General features: G+C 36.3%; 1 protein-coding gene across 1 annotated transcript; it reads left to right on the top strand.

The window, feature by feature from the left end:
• Window positions 1–1,054: 1,054 nt before the first annotated feature.
• LOC100264546 (trihelix transcription factor GT-1) lies at window positions 1,055–19,563 on the top strand. Its single transcript, XM_002266026.4, has 5 exons — window positions 1,055–2,175; window positions 6,909–6,947; window positions 18,061–18,192; window positions 18,865–19,092; window positions 19,194–19,563. The coding sequence occupies exons 1-5, from the start codon at window positions 1,653–1,655 to the stop codon at window positions 19,406–19,408; spliced, it is 1,137 nt and encodes a 378-aa protein (XP_002266062.1). The 5' UTR covers window positions 1,055–1,652; the 3' UTR covers window positions 19,409–19,563.
• The last annotated feature ends 289 nt before the right edge of the window (window positions 19,564–19,852 follow it).

The following is a 19,852-nucleotide window of genomic DNA, read 5'->3' as shown; positions in this document are numbered from 1 at the left end:
TGGTTTTCCAGAAAAAGTGAAAAATAATTATTAGGTGATATATTGGGTCTTGATTCTTGAATGAATCATCTTTCCTTGGAAATCCCGAGCATGGACGATAGGTGGGAAGATATGATTCGACAAGACCTGATTCGGCACCATCTGATTCAGCCGCTGATGAATATCCAACTGGAAATGTTGAAGCAGCAAAAAAGATTCTCTCGGGAAGCGACCGGAGGGAGGCTACGTTGACCAGACTGATCCGATCTCCGTGAGGCCTTACCTACGAAAAATATGACCCAATTGATGCTTCCCTCATCATTTTCATATGTGCTGTTGGGACATTAGAATTTCGTGACGAAAAGGGTATAATGACAATGAATTGAATGGAAAGGCAATGGTAGGTGGTAGCATTAAATAAAATAAAATAAACAACTAAGGGTAATTCTAAAATTTAATTCCCTAACTTGTAGGGTGACTTATTTCAACGGGAGAATTCTTCAAATTAACAAAACGAGTCTACAAGATTTCATAAAAAATAAAAAATTTCACTAAAATAAAAATTTTCACTAAATTAAATTTCACTATAAATCCTAAAAACAACAGAAGTTTCACACTCGTCGATCTTCCCTTTTTAATAAGGTCATTCGAAAATAAACCACTTTAAACCCTCGATTTACTTAAAGCTTTATAAAACCTTCATGCAAATTCAAAAAATCATAAAGGATAACCATTGTTCTTCATCTTTCAATAAAATTGTTCCGGAATAAAACACTCAAAGTCTTCGATTAACTTTTAAAATCAATAAAATATTTTCATTATCTATTTTTGAATTATGATCAAAATGAAAGTATCATAGAAAAAAAATATTATTTTGTGACAAATATTAACGTTAAGATTTTACCACACAAATTATTAATTTAAATACAAATCACACTATTTTTTCGATTGTTTTGGGGGACAATATGTTGCTAAACTTAACCATATACATACATTTGTATATTTGGAGCAAGCAAAGAATTATCACATTGAAAGTTGTAATCTATATTTTTTATTTTTTATTTAAAAGTTATCTTATTTTTTATTTGAATATCTGTTTTAAAAATCATGAAACTGTTATATATTTGGTGTCAGGACCCACAACTGTCCTAAGTCAGCTATTCCCAGTTTCTGACGCATACACGTGCCGCCCAGAGGGAATGTCTGTAAGGGTGGCTGATGAACGCCTGGGGAGGGACTGGGAGTATAGGACCACAGGCCCCCGTTTCATCCTCACCCAGTCGCCACTGTGGTTGCGCAAACACTCGAGAGTCCACGTTCTTTTCAATACTACTACATATCGACGGCCAGGATCACTCTATCATGATACATCAACGTCCAAAAAACATGTGCACTCTGCCACGCGTGCGATTGTGATTTGCTCTTCCCATGCTTCTTTTCTCATCCCGTAAGACGGTCCAGCCCACGCTAGTCCATCAGTCCACCTCCCCCAAATCCCTCCGTTATCTATACTCGATACGACGTCGTTTCATGTGATCATCATCTTCTGCTCTGTGCTTCTTGCTTTACTGTTCTCAACCGCTGATTCAATCCTCTCTGTGTCCTAATTAGGGTTTGTTTTACATGCGAAATCTCACGGTTCGCACCGCAAAACCAACCAATAGAATCGCGACATGTACCTGTCGGAGAAGGCTCGTCCGATTGATTTCTACAAGGAAGGAGGAGGGAGAGAGATGATGCTCGAAGTGGTGGCCAATAACGGGCTCTCACCTCAACAGCAGCAGCAGCAGATGATTCTAGCTGAGAGCAGTGGAGAAGACCACGAAATGAAGGCGCCGAAGAAGAGAGCCGAGACTTGGGTGCAGGAGGAGACACGAAACTTGATAAGCTTCAGGAGAGAGGTGGATGGGCTCTTCAACACATCCAAATCGAATAAGCATTTATGGGAACAGATCTCCGCCAAAATGAGGGAGAAAGGTTTTGATAGATCACCGACCATGTGCACTGATAAATGGAGGAATTTATTGAAGGAATTCAAGAAGGCGAAGCACCAGGATCGGAGTAGCAGTAGTGGTTCGGCCAAGATGGCATATTATAAAGAGCTTGAGGAGTTGCTTAGAGATAGGAGCAAGAATGGTTCATACAAGAGCCCCACACCTTCTAAGGTTGATTCTTATATTCAATTTTCTGATAAAGGTAATCCTGGATTTGTTAATATTTTTTTTTCAAATTGGAATAATCTACTATGTTTTTGATTGGTTTATGACAAAATGTGGGAATGGAATAAAACTATTTTTGACTTTATTAGGCTCAGTAGCAGGAGACAAAAAAATTCTGCTCGAAAATTTCAATTGACTTTTATTTCATTCACTTTCGGCAACCAGAAGGAGGCGGAAAGAGGTCATTGTGTTTGGAAGTTTGACTTCGGGGTGTGGGTTCGTTTTTGAGAAAATGTAAATGTAGGGAAATATATTCTGAAATTTTGTGTGAAGTGGTTTTGGTTTCCAGAAAGGAAAAAAATATTCTTGGTCAATTGGGAGGATGTTTAACACAGGGTTAAGTAGTAGCCGCAGTACTAAGTTATGCTGGGGGTGGAAGAACTACATTTTTGTAATTATGTTTCTTTTGCTTTCTGAGAAAAACTGGAATTGAACGGGTATAAAGAAAAATTTGAATATTGGATTTTCATTAATTGGGTTTTGAGGAAACAAAGACCCTTACTCAATTGCCTGGTACAAACTTTAAACTTCATTGTCATGTCTTTTTCTCAGTTTCCTCAGTAGTCCATTCTTTGTTAACTTTCTATCAGCATTGTTTGTTCCTTTCTTTATCTAGAGTTTTATTAGTGTCCATCAAGGTTTTCTTCTAGTGGGACTCCTAGTTTTGTGTTGGTCAAAAATTAAAATCTTAGGAGGAAGATTTTAAGTGTTGGAATAAAGTGGTCTTTGGTAATATGACCTCTTGAAAAGAAGTGGCCTTGAAAAAAAAAACCATCAGGTTTTGGGACAATATAGAAAGAGAAGGGACCTTAGGAATGAATTCAATCATTTAGCCATTTATGAAGAAGAAAGCTCTTGGACACAAAAGTAGAGAATTTTTTGGCGCAAGGGCATATAAATATAAAGTTCTTTCATCAAATGCCTAATGTAGATCAGAAAGGAAATTCTATAAGCAGATTAAGGGAGAATGGTTGTGGTTATATGAACCAAAGAGTGGGATTGCTTCATTCTTTCAGTTTCTTTTTGGGAATTCCTAGCATAGAAGGCCAGATGCTTTTCAGGTCCATTCACAATATTTATGGGGAAAGGTTGGAGAGACCTTTTGGTGAAGAGGAGGTGCTGGTAGCTTTATGTGTTTGGAGGTAGACAAAATATTGTAACTAGATGGCTTCCCAATGGTTTTTTGGCAGAATTGTTGGTTTATTGTCAAGAGGGGTGTGATGAAGTATTGGAAGAAATTTATGTGAAAGGGTTTGTTGAATGAAATCTTACAAAGGAGTGGGTGTGGGGGTGTTAGGGGTTAGGAGGGGGGGAAGGGAGAGTGGAAGAATATTAAGGAATTTAGGCCTATCGGTTTAGTTGGGTGTGCTCCTTTTCAAAAGTTTTGATGAATAAATTGAAGGAGGTCATTGAAAAGGTGATGTCAAAGTCTCATAATGTTTTTGTGGAGGGTAGACAAATATTGAATGTAACTTTTCTTGCTAACAAAGCTATAGATTTGGAAACAAAAAGGTTCCAAGTAGGATTAGTGTGCCAATTGGATATAGAGACCTGCTGTGATCATGTAAAGTTGAAGTTTCTCCTCTTGATTATGGAAAAAATGTGATTCGGGTAAAGATGGATGGGATGGATCAAGTACTGGGGGACTTTTGGTTTTAAAAAGCTTTACAGGTTTGAGTCAGGGTGATCCACTTTATACCGTTTTGTATTAGCAATGGAAGCTTTCAGCCCTTGCATTTTGAGGGCAGTGCAAGTGGGGCTTTATTAGAGGGTTTCGAGGTAGGGAATGTGGGAGGAGTAGAAGTTTCCCATCATTTTTTCATGAATGATATATTGTTGTTTTGTGAAGCCACTAAGGAATAGCTGAAGTATTTGAGGTGGGCCTTGATTTATTTTGAGCTTGTTCTGGGTTTGAAAATCAATTTGTAGCAAAGAAGCTGATTTTGGTGGTTGAGGTGCAATGGATGGGTGTTTTGGTTTCTTTGTTCAATTGTAGGGTTTGTTGTTTTCCTTCCACCTATCTAGGTCTTCCCTTAGATCTGTTTATAAGTGTTATGTTGTATTGGATTCAGTAGAGGAGCATTTAAGGAGATTGACCTCTTGGAAGAAAAATTTGATTTTATGGGGGAAGAATGACTCTCATTAGTTGATTAAAAAAATATGGAAGAAACAATTTTTGTCTACAGGGAAGATTAACTCTCACTGGCTTATAAAAAAAAAAGGAAAAAAAAAAAAATCTGACTGTCATCAAAACCATACTCTCAGTTTAACAATTTCTTTCACGTCCTTATTTGTCATGCCTAGGAAAGTAAGAGTCAAATTGGAAAAGAGTTATAGGCTTCTTGTGGGGAAATCATCTAGATGGAGAATGCTTCATCTTGTGAATAGGTTGATTGTGGACTCAAAGAAAAAAGAAGAAAAAAAAGAAGAAAAGAAAGGTAGGGTGGGCTAGGTATCTAAAGGCTTTCTATTCTAAACACTACTTTACTTAGTAGTAATTATGGAGATTTGTAAATGAGTGAGATAATGCGTGGAGGAAGGTTATAACTAAACCCAAAGAATGTTTTGCTAGATGGGTGGTGGGTGGTGCTTGTAGGAGGTGGAAGCACCTTTTGGAGTGGGGTTGTGGAAAGCTATTTTGATGGGGATGAGGTCATCAATGTGTTTTTTTAAAAAAAGAAAAGGAAAATAAAGTAAAGTGTTGGAATTTGGAAAGTTCTAGAATTCTCATTAAAAAAAAGTTCTAAACTTTCTATTTTCTAAATAATTTTTTGTTCTAAAATTTTCATTTTGAGTCATGAAAATTTAGAAGTTTGAAACTTTATATGAAGTAAGTTTCTCATTCTATAAAAAATAATTTTGATTTCTTTTAATTTTTTTAGAAGATTTAATAGTTTTAGGAAAGGGATAGGAATCCCAATTAGTTACTATATAGGTTAGGTTTACTTTTTCATAGTTTTATTCAAAACCTAAAACCTATGAATAAGGCTAATTGCTATAAAACGAGATTAAGGATTAATGATCAATAATATTAATTTTTTAAAGCTTATTTATTTATTTATTTTTTATTTTTACATATCTTTCAATTTTCAATGGGGAGACTCCATTGATTGCCTTAAAGTGAGATTTCTAGAAGGCCTTAATGAGACTCTAAAGTTTCCTATCTCTCGTCATTATCTTTCTTTTCCAATATTTTATTTGTCTCTTTCCACTGCTATAATTTATTCTTGTTCACCTCCTTAAATTTAAAAGATAGCCCACCTATTTGATTCTAGATAACCATCTTAGGGTTATCCTACATCATATTTTGGTGAGCAATAGTGTACCCTTACAACCTCTATGTTGGTTGGGTATGGGATAAGGACAAAGTCTGTGGTTTGGGCATATGAGTTGGGGAGAGTTTTTGAAACAAGCTTTTCCTTCTCTTTAGTTTTGCTATTTCCAAACATGCAAAATTGGCTGATTTGTGGGTGGTTGAGGGGGATCGGGTTCTTTGGAGCCCTAGTTTTAGGAGGCTTTTTCACAGCTTGAAGAGGTGTGTGGTTTATAAAGTGGTGCATTCATTTTGTAAAATTGTTTGGTGAATGGGAGCATTAGAGAGGGGGATGGGGGAGATGAGAAGGGCATTTTTAGGTGAAGACATTTTACAACTTGTGGCTTAGGGGATTGTTCCTTGCTTCAAGCTTTCAGGAACTGGGGAACCTGCTCGAAGGCTTGTCTCTTCCTTGGGAAGTTATTTGGAAGAAGATATCAACCATGATCAACTTTTGAGAGGGGGGATGAATTTTGATGAACAGATGTAATCTTTGTAAATGTAGTGAAGAAACAGAAATCCATATTTTAGTTCATTGTGGCAAAGTTTGATTACTATGGGATACCTTATCTGCAATATGTAGGCTTGAGGGTGGTGTTCTGGAAATGGTTAAGGATCTTCTTTTCTGTGTGTGGGGAATAAATAGTTAAAGGAAAAATGTGTTGTAAATGACTCTCATTTGCTTGTTTTTGTGCATTTGGAGAGAGTGCAATGGGTGGATGGGTTTTCAATAGGGAGGAGTCTTCTAATCAAAGATCAAAGGAGGTCTCCATCAAATCTCTTTTGAAGTGGGGATGGTGAAAGGTTTCGTGTTGGATTTCATTTATTGTCTAGTTTGGGGATAGTAGGATTTTGATATAACTTGTTCTTTACTTGTTCTTTTCTAGTGCCCTTTGTATATAGTCCCCTTGTACGTGGGATGCACCCCCTTTTTTAGTTACCTCTTAATATCTCTATTTGTCCATTGTAAAATGGTATTCTTGTAGACTGCTTTAAAACCAACTTGGTGAGTTAAGTTCTAACTGTTACAAGTTTTAAGTATGGGTATCTAACACTGTCTACTTATTTTAGAACCATCTAGGAACTAAAAACTTAATGCTTTTGCTCATCCCAGTTTACCAGTATCATTTTCAGTTGTGCTAGAAGTGTAAGATGCATTTTGTCTGCCTTTTGTTACTGTTGTTGTACCTGCAAGTATTGTACATGTGAATTTACCGGTTTATATGTTCAAATTTCTATTGCTTACCTTCTGGTATTGATTTCTTCATGAAAAGGGTGCTTTTCTTCTAATACTGAGATCAAATTGCTTAGCATTTGGCATAAATGAAATATGTTCCTCCACTTTTAAATCACTTGTATCATTTCTGTTAACCGCTGTATCAACTAATCTTTCTCAGGTCTTGAGGATGCTGGTATACCATTTGGATCGGTGGAAGGTATGTTTCTGCAATTTTAGTTATTACTGCACTTTCTGCACAGGTTCTTCTAGTTGAGATGACCCGTGTTAAATCTTTGGCATGTACTACAATTTCACCAATCAGTGTCACACACACTGGTGTGTTTTAGTCATGAATTCACCAATCAGTGTCACACACGCTGGTGTGTTTTAGTCATCTAATCTTAACAAGGCTGATATCTTATTTACAGTATCGTTTGTGGAGAAGAATGATTTTTATTCATGCATTTCTGATACAGCATTTAAAATGTACAATCCTACAAAATTAGGAAGTTTTTTAACACGAAATCAGAAGGTTGACTAATTCCTAGAAATCCTCTACCAAAACAAAATGGGAAATATACAGTTCATACAATCTTGGAAATCAGGGAATTAATTCCCTGGTATTTTTCAATTAAATCTAAAAAATTAGGAAGTTAATCAACTGGTATTTTCAATTAGATTCAACAACATCGATATGTTTATATGAGAGTAGTTAATTGATTTCATGCATAGGGTATTAAGTTTTTGATGAGCATTAAACTCTGATGTTATATGCTTCTTTAATATAGAATAAACAGAATGCTTTGGTCTAGTGGCTTACTACAGTAGCACACTGCCTCCTTTTGTTTAAGTGGAGTATTTCATTCACTTTCTCATTTTTCATTTGCGCACTGCTCTCTCTCCACTTTGACAGCTAGGATGAAATTGATCTGGGAATTCTTTGTGCAACTTCCTCTGCTGTATACAAACTGTGCAATAAGGACTTTTAGGCTTATTGTTGTTGAGACTCCTAGGTGAGTCTAAACTTTCAGCCTGGAGTTTGGACCATGCCTTGCCTATTAGCTTGGATGAGTTAACATTATGATAATGTTTCAAGTGGTGGAAGGTCAACAACTTTAATTCATTCTTAACTGTGATTCTGTTAAAGAAGGAAAGGAAAAATAAATAAAAAAATCTATACCATTTTTTAATCCATGCAAGTTTTGTGGATTGAGGATGTTTTGTGAATTTTGAGGGTGTCAAATTTCAGTGGAAACTCAAAGAAACACACTTGTGGGGATATCAACTTCTAACACAGCCTAATGGAACAATTTTGGTTTTTATTGACAAGATGATTAGGGGATACCATGTGTTTCTAAATGAGGTGTTTTGTGCTGTCGTTTGATTTCTATCCTATAGTTGTTTCTCTCTCTTTTTCTTTTGGAGCTTTATTGCATACTTTGCGAATGCTCTGATTTTGCAACTTTTGATGCAATTCTCTTATAAAAGAAAGCATCATATATGCACCCTAATGCAATTTATTAAAGAAAAGTGAGCAAGTGTGTGGAATTCATGACTATGGTATCTGAGGAAAAGGGGGGATGGTTGATGTAGGACAACCCTAGGATGGTTGCCCATGCTCAAGGGTAGGTGGGCTAGGGTTTTATTTTTAGGGTGTAAGGAGAGGAACAAGGAATAAATTTTATGGTAGAGAAAAATATAATATAAGAAATAGAGAGAGAAAAAAACAACGAAGAAAAGATCGAAAACCTTAGAGTCTCACTAAGGCCTTCTAGGAGTCTCACTTAGAAGAAAATCAATGGAGTCTCACCTATAAGAAAATCAATGGAGTCTCGCCATTGAAGGTTGCAACCTTGCAATGAAAGAAAATATGATATTATTAATATCAATTCATCCCTTTGATTTACATTGATTAGCCTATTTATAGGTTTCTCTAAGAAATCCAAAGTCTATTAAGACTCTAATAACCTATTATGATTCTAATTCTAATTATAACATCCAAAGTCTACTAGGACTCTAATAACCTATCATGATTCAAATTCTAAATTATAACTCAACTAGGTAATCCTAATTAGACTCCAACAAATATCAATCTTAATTCAATTCTATTTAATATTAATCCTACTTAAAGTTTATTTAGGTCTTCCATTTCTTCCTTGAATAAACTTTAAAAGGCTTTCCCCCATCAATTCCCCCCAACTTGAAAGAACTCAACTCTGACGAGTTAGATGATTGATACAATTCATTGAGATCGGGGTTAAGCTTCTGAAAATCCATTGTCATAATCCATGTGTTTTCAGAGTGTGGTTTGCCTTGCTATTTCACCAAAAACTTTTGGTATCCACCTTGTTGAGTAGACACAAGTTGATCATCAAGAACATACTCGATCTTAGGACGTGGGCTAAGAGTAGGTGGTAATTGAAGATCCAACTCTTCACTTACATCGTTGTGATGGCCATGGTAGATACACATATCTTCCACATTAAATATTGGACTAATATGCAAGTCTAAAGGGAGCTTTAACAAATAAACATTCTTACCCAACCGCTTTAGTACTCGAAATGGACCCGTTTTCTTAGCTTGAAGCTTTTGATATGTGCTCGGATGAAATCTTTCTGGACGTAGACAAACCATCACTAGATCACCTTCTTGAAATTGAATATATCTTCGATGTGCACTTGCTGCCTCTTTATAGTTCTCATTGCTGAGTTTGATTTTTTCTTGTACCTTTTCATGTATATCTCGTATATGACGTGCAAATGCATCACCATCTTGGTTGGTGCGGACATAGGTAGGTAATGATATAAGATCAATAGGTTGCTTAGGTTTCAGCCCATATGCCACTTCAAAAGGTGAGTACCTAGTAGTATGATTAGTGGAGCTGTTGAAAGCAAACTCGGCTTGTGGTAAGACATTGTCCCAATTTCTCAATTGATCTCTCACAATGCATCTCAAAAGATTACCAAGGTTGCGATTGACAACTTCTGTTTGTCCATCAGTTTGAGGATGAAAAGAACTTGAAAATTTTAATTGAGTACCTAGCTTGGCCCACAAGGTTTTCCAAAAATATCTCATAAACTTGACATTGCGATCATAAACAATGGATTGTGGTAATCCATGCAATCAAACTACTTCTTTAAAGAACAAGGTAGCAGCAACATGAGAAGCATTCGAAGTCTTCTTACATGGGATAAAATGTGCCATTTTGGGAAATTTGTCAACCACAACAAATATAGAATCAAAGTCCCATTGTGTCCTTGGTAATCCAAGTACAAAATCCATGCTCAAGTCTTCCCAAGGTTTGGATGGAATTGGTAATGGTGTATATAACCCTATATTTTGCTTTGAACCTTTTCCTACTTGACATGCTCGACATTGTTTGATAACCTTCCAAACATCCTTCTTTAAACTAGGCCAAAAGAAGTGATCTTCCACCAAATAAATGGTCTTATCTCGTCCAAAATGTTCACCCATTCCACCTCCATGAAATTCCCATATGACATGATCACATAGGGAAGTCCTTGGTAACCATAAACGATTTTTATAAAACAAGTACCCTTCTAAAATCTGGAAATCAATACATGTTGCTTTTGAACCACTCAAAAGAGAGGAATAAACATCTCCAAAATCAGCATCATTGTCATAACAATGCTTTAATTCTTCAAATCCAATTGTAGTGGCTGACATGTTTACTAAGAAAAGAGCCTTCCTACTAAGGGCATCAATTATTTTATTTTCAATTCCTGCACAATGCTTTAAATTGAAGGTAAATAGCTGAAGAAAACTACTCCATTTTGCTTGTCGAGAGTTAAACTTCTTTTGAGAATTAAGATATTGCAAGGCTTCATGATCCGAATACAAAACAAATTCCTTGTAATTGAGATAATGTTTCCAATGTCTAATTGCTTGCACCATCGCATAGAATTCAAGATCATATGTGAAGTATTTTTTTCTTTGCCCCATTGAGCTTCTCACTAAAGAAAGCCACAAGATGTCCCTCTTGTCTAAGAACTGCTCCAATTCCCACATGGGAAGCATCACATGCCACCTCAAATGCTTTCTCAAAGTTCGGTAGAGACATAGGATAGGAGGGTTCACCATCTTGGATTTGATTTCTTTAAATGTCTTGTTGGCCGCCTTGGTCCAAATAAATAAACTAGGTTTCATGCATTTAGTAATCGGGGCCATAATAGAGCTGAAATTTCAAATAAATCGTTGATAGAATGTAGTCATTCCATGGAAGCTTCGCACCTCATGGATATTTGTTGGTACTGGCCAATCAACAATAGCTTTGATCTTCTTTGGATCTGTTTCAATACCCTTAGAAGACACAACAAAGCCTAGAAATACAACACTAGGGCTCATGAAAGTACATTTTTTTAATTAATGTAAAATTTTTCAGCCCTGAGAGTGCGCATTACTTGCTTCAAGTTTTCCTCATGATCTTTACAAGATCGACTATAGATTAGAATATCATCAAAATAAACAACAACAAACCGTCCAATAAAAGGTTTCAATACTTGCATCATATCCCGTATGAAGGTACTTGGAGCATTGGTTGGTCTAAACAACATGACTAACCACTCATACAATCCCTCCTTAGTTTTGAAAGATGTCTTCCATTCATCCCCTGGTCTAATACGTATTTGATGATATCCACTTCTTAGATCAATCTTTGAAAAGATTATTGATCCAACCATTATATCTAGCACGTCATCAAGTCTTGGAATTGGAAATCGATACTTGATTGTGATTTTGTTAATTGCACGACTATCCACATACATCCGTCATGACCCATCCTTATTTGGTGTTAATAGGGCAGGAACTCCACAAGGACTTAGGCTTTCACGAATAAAACCTTTAGTAAGTAATTCATCAACTTGCCTTTTCAATTCAACATGTTCTGTTGGATTCGTTCTGTAGGCTGGTAAATTTGGTAATGATGCACCGGGAATCATATCAATGGCATGTTGTACGTCACGCATAGGAGGAAGTTGATTAGGTAACTCTGTAGACCACAAGTTAGAAAAGTCATCAAGGATTTTACGTACGTTTATTGGATATTCCTTATCTTGCTCTTTAAATTCTTCCACTTCCCAAGCCATTAAAGCAAAAATAACTTTAGTTTCCTTGCTCTCCTTTTCAAATTGACACATAGTAAATACCTTTTTTGGTTGTGTCTCCTCTGACTTCTTAATTGGAGGGACTTCTTTCATTGGACGAAGGATCTTCTTACGTTCGTTGTGTATGAGAGCATATGTGTTTTCATAGCCGTTATGTTGAACTCTTCTATCAAAAAGCCAAGGTCTTCCAAGTAAAATACGACTTACTTTTATGGGTAAGACCTCACACCATACAGACTCTTCAAAGTCCTTACCAAAAAGGAATGTTACCAAGTAACGAAAACTTACCGAGATAGAGGTGTCATTAACCCATGCTACTTTGAATGGATTAGATGTCTCTCTGTTTTAAGGTTTAGCTTCTCAACAAGTTCTTGCAAAGCTATGTTCAAACTGCTACCTCCATCAATGATCATGGTATATAATCTCCCTTGGTAAGAAATACGTGTCTGGAAAATGCTAGTACATCGCTAATCTTCTTCTCTTTTTACCTTTGGGACAACTAATAAAGGTCATACTATAAGACTATGTCCTTCCATCATACCATCATAGTAGTCACATTTTTCACTAACTTCATCTTTATTGTAGGTCTATTCTTCCTTTGGGTAACTCTCCAATTCAGATTCTGGTTCTTCAACACAAAAGTGTAAACCTTTGGTTGGGCACACAACAACATAATGACCATGCCCACCACACTTAAAGCATAAAGGAGTCACGTTTACTTTTCTATCTCTAATACTCATGGAAGTTTTACCCTTATTACCATTCTTGTGAGCCACATTCGAAGTCCGTTGAGTGTTGCCCCCACCATTCGTGTGATTAGAAGTTCTAAAGCTTGATGTGCTTAAAGTTTTGCTTGCTTTCCTGTTGGAGAAAGTGCTCCCAATTCGTGAACTTGGATGCTTGGAAACCCGAAATTTGAGGGCTAGTTGATAAACATCATCTACGGTATAAGTGTGTGCAACTATCATCTCAAGTTGAATCTCCATTCGAAGTCCAACTTTGTAGCGTGCTGCAAGTTGAGCATCATTTTCCCGTACTTGATTTCAAATGCTCAATTCATGGAATTGTTTTGTATATTCTTCAACGGACTTGGTACCTTGTTTAAGGAAAAACAATTTTGTATACATAAGTTGTTCATAATCAATTGGGAGAAAGTGCACTTTCATCTTCAACTTCATCTCGTCCCAGGTGTCAATAGGTGGTTGGCCAATTCTATGAACTTGATTTTCAATATTATGCTACCATAGACATGCTGCTCCTTTTAACTTTGCCTTCACAAAACAAACTTTTCTATTTTCGGGCATTGCATACCAATCAAAGTAATCTTCCATTGACATAATCCAATCAAGAAAAGCTGTTGGATTTAGTTTTCCATAAAATTCAGCAACTTCAAGATGTACCTTTTTTGTCACATCATCATTTAGCTCAAAAAGTTTGGCCCTTCTTTGATTCCCCATCATAAAATTGTTTTGTTCTTCGCGTGATCGACTTGGCGATTGTATAAATTGATGACTTGCAATCTCTTCTTCAATTGGTCGTTTTTCTTGACTTTTTTCTAATAACTTCATGATCTCGTCAAGTTTGCTATTTAGTTGTATTATAGCATCTTGATGGGACTGTTGTGTGGCTGAAATTTCCTCCAAGCGTATTGTAGCGGCATCTTGATTGCTAAAAGTTTTTTTGGAACTCATGCTTGCATAAGTTGCTCGGCTCCTTAATTGCATATGCCTTCAAGCCAAGAACTTTGACTCTGATACCAAAATTGATGTAGGACAACCCTAGGATGGTTGCCTACTCTCAAGGGTAGGTGGACTAGGGTTTTATTTTTAGGGTGTAAGGAGAGGAACAATGAATAAATTTTATGGTAGAGAAAAATATAATATAAGAAATAGAGAGAAAGAAAAAAACAACGAAGAAAAGATCAAAAGCCTTAGAGTCTCATGAAGGCCTTCTAGGAGTCTCACCTAGAAGAAAATCAATGGAGTCTCACCATTGAGGGTTGCAACCTTGCAATGAAAGAAAACATAATATTATTAATATCAATCCATCCATTTGATTTACATTAATTAGCCTATATATAGGCTTCTCTAAGAAATCTAAAGTCTACTAGGACTCTAATAACCTATTATAATTGTAATTCTAATTATAATATCCAAAGTCTACTAAGACTCTAATAACCTATCATGACTCAAATTCTAATTATATTATAACTCAACTAGGTAATCCTAATTAGACTCCAACAAATACTAATCCTAATTCAATTCTAATTAATATTAATCTTACTTAAAGTTTACTTAGGTCTTCCCCTTCCTCCTTGAATAAACTTTAAAAGGCTTTCCCCCATCAATGGTGTTCTAGAATTTCTAAGAAAGGCTATGGGGTGGGTCTTTGGAAGGCGATTTGATGTGGAAGGGGTTTAATGATAGGATTGGCTTTAGGGTGGGAGATGGCAAGAGGGTGAGGTTTTGGAAAGATAGGTGGTGTAGGGAGGAACCTTTAGCTGTGAATTCTCCAGAATTGTTTTCAATTGCCATTGATAAAGAAGCTTAGGTAGATGAAATGTGGGAGTAGGTTGGGGAGATTGGTTGTTGGAATCCAGTGTTCACAAGACAAATAAATGATTGGGAGTTAGGTGAGGTGGAAGGGTTGCTTAGAAGATTGTAAGAGCATGTGATCAGTGGAGTAGAGGATGTTATGGTTTGGCGGTTGTCAAAGGAGGGCACCTTTTTTGTCAAATCTTTCTATTCCTCCTTTGTAGGTTGTTATTCAAAAGGTTTCCCCACAAGCTTGGTGTGGAATCCTTGGGTGTCAATGAAAGTCATCTCCTTTGCTTGGAAAGTAGTTTGGGAAAAAATTCTAACTTTGGATTAACTAAAAAGGAGGGGTTGGAGTCTTCCAAATAGATGTTATTTCTATAAGGGTGAAGAGGAGTCAACAAACCATATTTTCCTTCATTGTCCTAAGGCAAGCATGTTGTGGCACCTTATTTTGGCTATATTTGATGTTTAGTGGGTGATGTCGTTCTCAATCAAGGATGCCTTCATTAGTTAGCGGGGTGCCTTTGTTGGGAAGAAGAAGAAGAAGGCCTGAAAAGTTGTGCCTTTGTGCCTATTTTGGACCTTATGGAAGGAGAGAAACCAAAGAGCCTTTAAAGATTCTGAACTAACAGACCATACTATTTTATGCTCCTTCATGTACATGTTTTTGGAGTGGGTTAGGGTACACATAGAGTTTACTTCTTTATTCCTTTTAGATTTCATAGATTGATTAGGCTGCAAGTGAAGCGAGGGCGTTGTTTTTTGTCTATCCCTCCTTTTTTGGCCTTGTATACATCGTGTATACTTTAGGTGCTTTTAATACAATTGCTTTACTTATCAAAAAAATGACTATGGTATTTGAAACCATCTATTAACTGATACACTGGTGCATTGCTTATGGAGATTTCTACATGGCTGATGCATACATAGGTACTTGATGGGTTTACGGTACATTAGGTGTATGGCTAACCTATTGTGTGCTGTGACCCGATTGTTTGATATAATGCATAACTGTTAGTACACATCCCCTTGTAGAGCGGAGGGTTTCTTGGGTCTTTTGATCATGTTTGTATTTCATGGGGAGGATTTCTCATCCTTCTTATGTTTTCTTATCATTAATTAATATATCTTTTGTTTCTGATCAATATATATATATATATATATATAATGCATAACTGTTAAGCCTATGCCTTGTTCATGATCTAAAAGGAAATCTAGTTTTGAAAACCTGGGATACTATCAGTACCGATATCCAATGTGATGGTTGAATTATTGAAACAAAACTGTATTACTCTTATGGCTTTGGTATGAATTGTTTGCTTTTATTAGGTTTGTTGATTATTAGCTGATTTCTTCCTCAAAATTATCTTTCATGTCATGAACCAACTTAACCTGATTAACTGCCAAATTGGATTGGACCCAGATGCACCATTTTCAGGTCAGTAGCCAGGACTGTTTAACCATCTACGGTGTAAATAGAAGCTCATCAAATCTCTTCCCTTATAGAAAGAAAACCATCCAAACTTCACATTAATTAAATTATTTTTTTCCTTGTAAGGAGTCATGACATTATGGCACTTAAAAGAAAATGATGCAAGCAAATGATGCACTGCTGGCTTTTACTTATACCCGTTACCCATGTCTTCTACCCTTTCTGTTGACATAAAAACAAGAAAAAGGAAAAAGGCTATTCTACTTCCGGCGGTATGCCCTATGTTTAGCATCTTCTTATAAAAGAATGGATCTCCCTGCGAGAAAAAGATTGTGTATTTCTTCACCAGAGACGGGTACTACTTGCTCAGTTCAAATCGCTTTGTTGCACAGTGATCTCTGTGCAATACCTTTTATATTTGTGATGAGTAGTTCATGTATGGTTTATTGATATAGCTTCATAATTATTCTATTGAATCTGTGTTTTTAGGATTTAGTTACACCTCTTACTTTCTAATTTGTTTTGCGCTGTGTGGTAGAATATCGCTTTGGTTGTACTGCTTTATTAGGTTTAATTGTACCTCTATTTATTTATTTATCCTTCTTTCTGAATTTTCTATCTCAAGGGAGTTCTTAAATTATATCTAGTGTTTATTATGCAAATATTGTATTCATGGAACTTATCTTGGTGATCAAATATTTAAATCATTCCTTGTTCTTGATTCTGATGAGATTTTTCTTTGTGGCTGGAGGTCTGTGCATTTTCAGAAGCAAATTGTGAGAACCCAGGGTTCCCTTTTCTATAGTAACCAAACCCATGGTTCCCTTTTCTATGGTAACCAAACCCGTGGTTCCCTTTTCTATAGTAGCAAATATATTTTTCTTCCTTTTTTTTTCCTAGATGATTAAACCAATATAACGGAATGATCATTTTTAATAATTAATGGCTATTGCTCTATTTTTCTTCCGTTTATACTTGTCTTATTTTATTGAAGTTCTATTTCTTTAATTCAGTCCCAGTCCTACACTTCATTTTATTTTAGAACCTTTTGACTTATCCTTTGTTTTAACCTGGCATTTACCCTGATTTTGGACCAAGCAATTAAAACTTTGCTGCAAAAAACAAGTGCCATGGTATTCTTCCTCTATGGAACCAATTAGTTCATCCAAAAATAGGCAAACAGATGTGGCCTCAATAGTGACCACTAATTTAAGTTTATGCCTCTTGCAAAATTCTGTCTCTTTACCAATTGTCTTCACTCTCCAGTTACATCTTCAGTCATTGATGTCCTTGATCATGATCTATCATCTACATGATACTTATTTCTTTGCTAAAACAACTGTCTCAAGTCAAATAAGACCCTGCATGAGTCCTTTCTAACTCTTTTCATCCAGTGCTTGAATGAAAATCTCCCCAGAAAAACAAAGCCAAAATGTTTTCCAATTTTTTTGGTTCATGACTCTATCTTAGAGTTTCATTATTGACTAATTTTTATGATACCATGATATTTAGTGAAACTATGAATTCAAGGAACTCAGAGAAAGAATCAGTGAAAAAGTTCCATGCAATAGAGACACATAGATACAATGATGGACAGACTTCTTGAGCCACTTTTCAACATTCAAATTTCTTCTATTCCTCTTTCTGGAAAGTAAATTAAGTACCCAGAATGGCAAGTTTTTCACATGGGGGGCATTCCTACTGCCCTTAGAATTAGTCTTCCCATTGGAAACAAATCCTTTGATGGGGGTTGGCATGATAGAGCACACTCTTAAGGCTTTCTAGATATCGAGCCCAGAAAGTCCAAGTTGAATCATACTTGCATATGATTAACTTCTTTGTCATGACCTGTGTCCTCCCAGTCAAGTAACACTGCCACCTGTGTATTGCTCTGAAACCGGTGTACTCCTAGTCAAGTAACATTGCCACAGTTTCAGAGCAAGACTAAATACCTGTGTCCTTCCTAGAGACTGCAGTCTTATTTATAAACCATTCAAGTATATTTCTGCGACTTTTTGCACATGCTTTATTTTTCTGTTCACTTTTAAATCGTTGGATTTGGATTGATATTCATAAACTACTAATAAATCAGGAGTAGGTGCTCTCATGTAATTGTGCCTTTTTCTTTTACAAGTCGCATATTTGCCTTAACAATTCAAAAATCATATATATTGTTCATGCTTTTGTATAAGTGGGAATCTTTGAGTTTCTATGGGACATTTTTCACTACTTGTGTAGCTAGTGGCCGGTCAACAGTCAACCTTGAAAGGCCTTTGGATCATGATGGTGATCCTCTTGCAATTACGGCAGCTGATGCAGTTGCAGCCAGTGGAGTCCCACCTTGGAATTGGAGAGAGACCCCTGGGAATGGTATACTTTCAACTTAAATTTTGAAGTCTGAAGTTATTTTTTCCTTCTAAACTCTATTTCTTTGTAAGTGCATTGGATACTTTTTGTCTTTGGATGGATGAACAATGTTTAACAATGAGATCTGATTGTTACTCAAGATATTTTAATGACCTGTTTGGCACATTGCTCTGAAACTGTTCAATCCTTACAGTGAAGAAAGAAGGTGATTTACCATGGAAAGTGAATTTTGAGTTGTTATGAACTGTAAAATGGATGTAACAGATATTTAAGTCGGTCATTGGGGGATTAGGGTGGGTTGATATTTAAGAGAGAGAGGAACCACTTCAATACTCTTGCAAGTGGATCCTCCCCAAGGCGCATACCTGAGCTCATTTGATGGGAACTGTTCTCATTTGATATGTTATTCTATAAAAAAACTTCACGTTCCAGGAAATCTAGATTTTGTCTGTATTTCAGCTTTATGACTTTGCCTTGTCAATAATATCCTTGCTTGGATGTCACTTGGATGTCAGTACACTTAACACATGCCTTTGAAGTCCATAGTTTTTGAATAATGACGTCTTTGTTATATGTGAAATTTCGATTATTTTGTCTTATAAAAATTCATCCATGCAGTTTGACGTATACAATTCATTTCTTTTATTTATTTTTTATTTTCTTTTATGGTGGCAGGTGGGGAGGGCCACTCTTCTTATGGTGGAAGGGTCATATCAGTCAAATGGGGTGAATACACCAGAAGAATTGGTATTGATGGAAATCTAGGTGCAATCAAGGATGCAATCAAGAGTGCTTTCAATTTACGAACTAAACGGGCATTTTGGTTGGAGGATGAAGATGGAGTCGTCCGATGTCTTGACAGGGACATGCCTCTTGGGAATTACACACTCCACCTTGATGAAGGTATCTAGAATATAAACATGATCTTTCCCCATAAGCAAACTGGAAGTTGTTTATAAACAATTGAAGCCCCATTCTTATTCATTGTTCTTTTCTGTGGGCAGGAGTGACCATAAAGGTCTGCCTCTATGATGACCCTGATCGCATAACTGTCCGAACGGAAGAGAAAACATTGTATACAGAAGAGGATTTCCGTGACTTTCTTGCCCGACGTGGCTTGATAGGCTTAAGAGAGTTGACTGGGTACAGAAGCTTTCACACCTTGGATGATCTCCATTCTGGAGCAATGTACCAGGGGGTGAGACTTCTGGGGGACTAGAAATTTTGTTCTCTTTCCATCACAGAGCTTTAAAGCCATCCCTTAGAATTGGCTCTTTAAGCTTATCCTTTTCCCCAGTTTGTTAACTTCTGTGTATTATAAGTACTGTATCAACCAAACTACCATAAACTATTTGGCCTGCTAATTTTGTGTCAGCCTGTGGGGTTCTCTTGTTTATTTGCTTCTCCTCATCCTCTGCTTTTTGAAGTTGTGATTTTCAACATGTGATGCGATTTTTCAGTTGCATTTAGGATAGATATTTGGATTCAGAAGCCAGTAGGTACTAGACCCAAAAATGATATTTGAAGACATAACCTCCTACCAAACCTGCTATCACATTGGTTTTAGAAAAATTAGGTTATGTTTGGCCATGTTTTTTTATATTTGTTTTTTATTCTTTCACTTAAAAATAGTTTTTAAAAATAAATTTAAGAAAACATGGTC

The sequence above is a fragment of the Vitis vinifera genome, chromosome 14 (genome assembly GCF_030704535.1).
Source record: "Vitis vinifera cultivar Pinot Noir 40024 chromosome 14, ASM3070453v1".
NCBI classification, from domain to species: domain Eukaryota; kingdom Viridiplantae; phylum Streptophyta; class Magnoliopsida; order Vitales; family Vitaceae; genus Vitis; species Vitis vinifera.
Note: the sequence above shows the minus strand (reverse complement) of the source record. Positions and strands in the feature narration are given on the sequence as shown.